The sequence below is a fragment of the Papaver somniferum genome, chromosome 7, assembly GCF_003573695.1.
Source record: "Papaver somniferum cultivar HN1 chromosome 7, ASM357369v1, whole genome shotgun sequence".
NCBI classification, from domain to species: Eukaryota; Viridiplantae; Streptophyta; class Magnoliopsida; order Ranunculales; family Papaveraceae; genus Papaver; species Papaver somniferum.
Window position 1 is genome coordinate 217,151,342 of NC_039364.1, and position 4,514 is coordinate 217,155,855.

Genomic DNA, 4,514 nt, shown 5'->3' on the forward strand with positions numbered 1-4,514 from the left:
GGTTCTCCTAGGCCGGCAAGTCACACGCACAGATAGGCCCACGGTGATCACGTCGACATCCTTGGGACCTCTTGAGTCTATATCTACACCCTCCGTTTAGGATGGCGAAGATGGATGGACGTGATCGAACTACGACAGATATGCATCGCCGCAAACCCTAATTAGGGTTTTTAAACGGTCACGCACGCGTGACTTTGGACAAACGGTTTGGAAAACTACGCTTATCCTTTGGGAGGACCGACCGTGTGGGGCCCACGTTGGGCTGACAATGAACATATGTGCACCTTCCTGATGGTCCTAGGTACGATCTAAGCCATCCAAATAGGCTGGCTAAGTTGGATGGTTGTGATCGTTTTAAGACACTAGTGGAATTTCCGTGACCTTTCAAAGCATCACGCCAGCCATGCTTCGAGCAAACGTTCATTGCTCTATGGCTTTGTCGTGAGAAAACCGATCGAGTTGGTGAAGAGTGGTCCCGCCAACGTGTGCGTTGACGCTTCTCTGATCATTTATGGGATGATCTAATCCTTCCAACCACGCTTGCAAAGTTGGACGGTTGCGATGGTTTTAGACTGCCCTGGACAGTCTACGTTCGATCGAACCTCTACAAAGCAGAACGGTCACCCTATTTAGGGTTGGCGTTTGACGTTGCTGGGAGGTGTTCGTGTGATGTTAGACCGGCTAGGGCACAAGTGGGCCCGCCGGCGGTCATCACGTCAATCTCCCATTCTTGCCAAGTTTTGGCTAGGCTTGTTAAATTGCGTGGTCAACTTGTGTGGCTGTGATTGTTTCTGAGACTGATACGGACAGCCATATTTCCTTTAAGGAAATTAAATACATTCGATCGAGCTGTTTTGCGTCAATTCGAAATTCTCTTTGTCAGAGAGTGGTGCAACGTGTACGGGTATTTCATGCATATCTCAAAATTGACACTTGGAGATTCATGTCACTCTGCTGAGAGTGAACACTCAGTCGTCATGCCATGCTAATAATGAGAGTTCGGCTAGGAACAACACAGGATATACTAGGAAAATCATGCATTAATTAATAATGCTAAAATTCACATAATATTTGGGATTGTTGCTACATGCACCATTCTGGGTGAATTTTGTATATTTATTGAATTGCTTCGAATAAATAAATTGAAGAGGTATTCACCACTTATCAAACGGCTTTACCCTTTGCAGGATGTCAGTACATTAAATACTGGTTTTACAATTTTATCCTTGAACTAAAATCCACCATCAACATTAAGTCCCCTGCCTAGCACGTAATAGTTGCACTATTGTGGGGTAGGCATTAGATGGTGACAGTTCGAATATTATAACGATTAAGCTAAAGTAAATAAATAAATATTTACCGTAGAGATGAATATCACCCTAAAACTTAAACGTTCCGGAGATGGTCAAATCATTCTCTTTTAGATATCCAACGACCTTTCCAACTTTGATTAGGGTTTGGAAGAAAGAACGACTTGGTCGGTTGAATCCTTATTCATCGGATAACCCTCACTGCAGCCGATTTGGTCTTCCTTTAGGGTTTCCTCCATATATATGTGCACACAGGGATTTAGAACCACCCTTTATCTTTTCATGACAGGGTTTTGCAGGAACTCCATTTTTTCATCATGTCGAACAGCAATGGATCATCCTCTTCATACTATCCAGGCTCTTCTGCTAAACGTACACGACTTGCACCCGAGGTATGATTTCGAGCCATCTCTTGATTTCAACGATGCTACTTTTTCCTTTATTTTACTTTTCCGAACAATTGTTTGTTCTTCATGATCAGGTGAATAAACCTCCCCTTTAACACGGATAACCTACTGGAACATGTGTGACAGTGATCGGTGATGACGACTTAAACAGTCCCCTGCTTTCAAACTCAAACACGCCTACCCCCGCGGATCTTGAAGATGCTGATCTGGGTATCTCATCTCATGAATATCCCAACGCAGTCCTTTCATTCGATATCCACATGAGATGTCTATCTTCTAGTTACCGAACTGTCGGTGAATTCTTAGTGCGGAGGGAGTTTGTGCCTTTATACACAAAAGTATGGAAAAAGTATGGCCATATTGCAACCAGGAATGTAGTTCCACACTGTTCATCTGCTTTGGTTACCACGTTAAACTGCCTTCTTCCCATGATTGCTGAGATGGAGAATATCTCTATACACAACGTTACTGAATCAAACCTCGAAAAGTGGGAGAACATGGTGTCTACCTGCGAATCCATGGAGTTCAACGTGGGCTGGTTGCGGCAGCGTCTTGACATTTTCAAGGTTGATCGAGCTGGCATCCCCGTGAATGTAGCTCTTGCTGCGAAAGCTATCTTGGAGGAAGAGAAGGCTCTGGATGTGGAATCAGAGAAGGTGGAGCAGGCAATCTAAAACTTGAATAATAGGACAGAGAGATACCAAACTAGGTTGAAGATGATGCTCTCAAGGAACTATAATCTGCTGGATGACCTCTTCTAGGCTGCATTCTCTTATTGTCAATGGCGCTCACGTCATCTTCTTTTTTTTTTGAACACTTTTGAGAAATGAATTGCATTGATTTTTTTTTGGTATGTGGAAGGAGTTTTTCATTAATGTATTTTTGAATAAATTGATAATTTGGATGTTTAATGAAAAAAGAATTCATGTATTGTCATGTCATGAGACAATGGTAGGATGATGATCAAGCATGATATGCCTTGAGCCATTTTCCATTGATGACTGCTTCTAACTTGCCTCCATCCACCTTAACGATCTTGTAGTAGTCGGTACTGTAAGCCTTGGTAATCACATAAGGACCTTCCCATTTTGGAGAGAACTTTGGTGCAGACATGCCTTGCTGAATGTGTTTGGCCGTCTTTAAGACCAAATCTCCTTCTTTAAAAACATGCGGCCTTACAGTCTTGTCATATGCCCTGAAGATCCTATTCTTGTACACCTGAGCGCGTTCCTCTGTTTTACCTCTTTCGGAGTCTAGAGTGTCTAACTCGGCGATCCTGGAGCTCAACGCTTCAGCTTCATTCCAGTGGACCCCACTTGCTGCTGCAATCCTGGCTGACGGGATCTTGATTTCTGCTGGGAGGATCGTGTCTGCGTCGTAAACAAGCGAATATGGAGAAACTCCAATAGAACTTCTAGGTGTTGTTCGATACGCCCATAGCGCCATCGGTAGCTGTTCTTGCCATTCTCTGGGATTGTCATGCATTGTTCGACTGAGAATCCGAATTAGTGTTTTGTTGGTGCTCTCAACTTGTCCATTTCCCTGGGGTAATAAATGGTGGAGAAGACTTGTTTAATTTTGTATCCCTCAAGCAACTCTCGTACTTGTTTGTTGGTGAAGGGAGTTCCGTTATCGGTGATGATATGTTTAGGCACGCCAAGCCGAAAAATGATGTACTCTTTAATGAAAGCCGCAATTGTTGCTCCTGTAGTCCCTCGTAGAGGAATGGATTCAACCCATTTGGTAACATATTCTGTCGCAGTTATGATGTACTCGTGCTGCTTTGATGACGACGGATTGATCTTTCCAATAATGTCAAGTCCCCAGCTATAAAATGGTCATGGACTGCTTATCGAGTGTAAATGGGCGGAAGGTGCGTGAACGAGGTTCCCATGAATTTGACATTTGTTGAAGCTTTGAACAAATGCAGCTACATCATCCTCCATGGTCGTCCAATAGTATTTCTCGTGTATCTGGAGAAACAGTTTCCTCTTCCCTTGATGTTCCCCTTCATGAATTTCTTTCAACATAATTGGGATCTCTAATTCGGCTAGGCACCGTAACAGATTGCCTCCAAAAAGTTTTGCGATACAGGATCCCTTCATGAAATACGAATCGCTTCGCATTTTGCTTCATCTTGATGGCATCCTTTTGATTAGCAGGAGTTACTCCATCGCGAAGATAGCTAATGTACAGCTCTCTCCAGTCCCCAGCATGACTCACGCTGAAAACCTCCAATTGATGCGGTGGCATTTGACAATTAGAGCAAGACTTTTGAAGTAAACGATATTGAGTTTCCATTTCTGGCCATTAATAGCCCAGGCGTTGAAGACGACGATAGAGCGCTACCACCAACGTTTGTCCGAAAATTTCATCGTGAACGCGGTTAAGCTGCAGATGAGCTTCTTCATCTCCTTGACATCTTGATAAGGAACCATCCGGGTTTCGATGATATAGCATACCATGAAGCATGAAGAAGTTCTGCAAGGTTTTGAGACTGACCTTTCCTTGAGAAAGTGAACTGCTGAGCTCCTGAATGATTGGAGTTCGCCAAACGTAGGTTCCAGTATTTTTCATTGTGAAAGCCACGTTGATTCTACCATTATCCTCTTCACCTTCAAGGTTTCTTCTAAACCTTCGAACTGCAATTTGGATGCCAGTGTGGCTAAACAATCGGCATGTCTGTTGTTGTTGCGACCAACATGGGTTATGGTTGCGTCAGCAAAGTAGTTTAGTAACCTTTGCGCTTCTGATCGGTACGGAGCCAGTGTCACCTCCTTCAACACATATACTCCAT

The 4,514-nt window shown here is 43.6% G+C and overlaps 1 protein-coding gene across 1 annotated transcript; it reads right to left on the reverse strand.

The window, feature by feature from the left end:
• Positions 1–2,680: 2,680 nt before the first annotated feature.
• Positions 2,681–4,018, reverse strand: LOC113295944. Its single transcript, XM_026544275.1, has 3 exons — positions 3,810–4,018; positions 3,322–3,544; positions 2,681–3,259 (listed from the first exon to the last, which is right to left on the reverse strand). The coding sequence occupies exons 1-3, from the start codon at positions 4,016–4,018 to the stop codon at positions 2,681–2,683; spliced, it is 1,011 nt and encodes a 336-aa protein (XP_026400060.1).
• Between the last annotated feature and the right edge of the window lie 496 nt (positions 4,019–4,514).

Excerpts from the sequence above, each read along its gene's own strand:
- LOC113295944 (XM_026544275.1), bottom strand. The coding sequence starts at position 4,018 with ATGGAAACTCAATATCGTTTACTTCAAAAGTCTTGCTCTAATTGTCAA. Across the intron at positions 3,545-3,809 it reads GTATTTCATGAAGGGATCCT|CTGGGGACTTGACATTATTG; the intron begins GTATCGCAAAAC and ends ACCATTTTATAG. Across the intron at positions 3,260-3,321 it reads CTCCCTTCACCAACAAACAA|GGAAATGGACAAGTTGAGAG; the intron begins GTACGAGAGTTG and ends TTATTACCCCAG.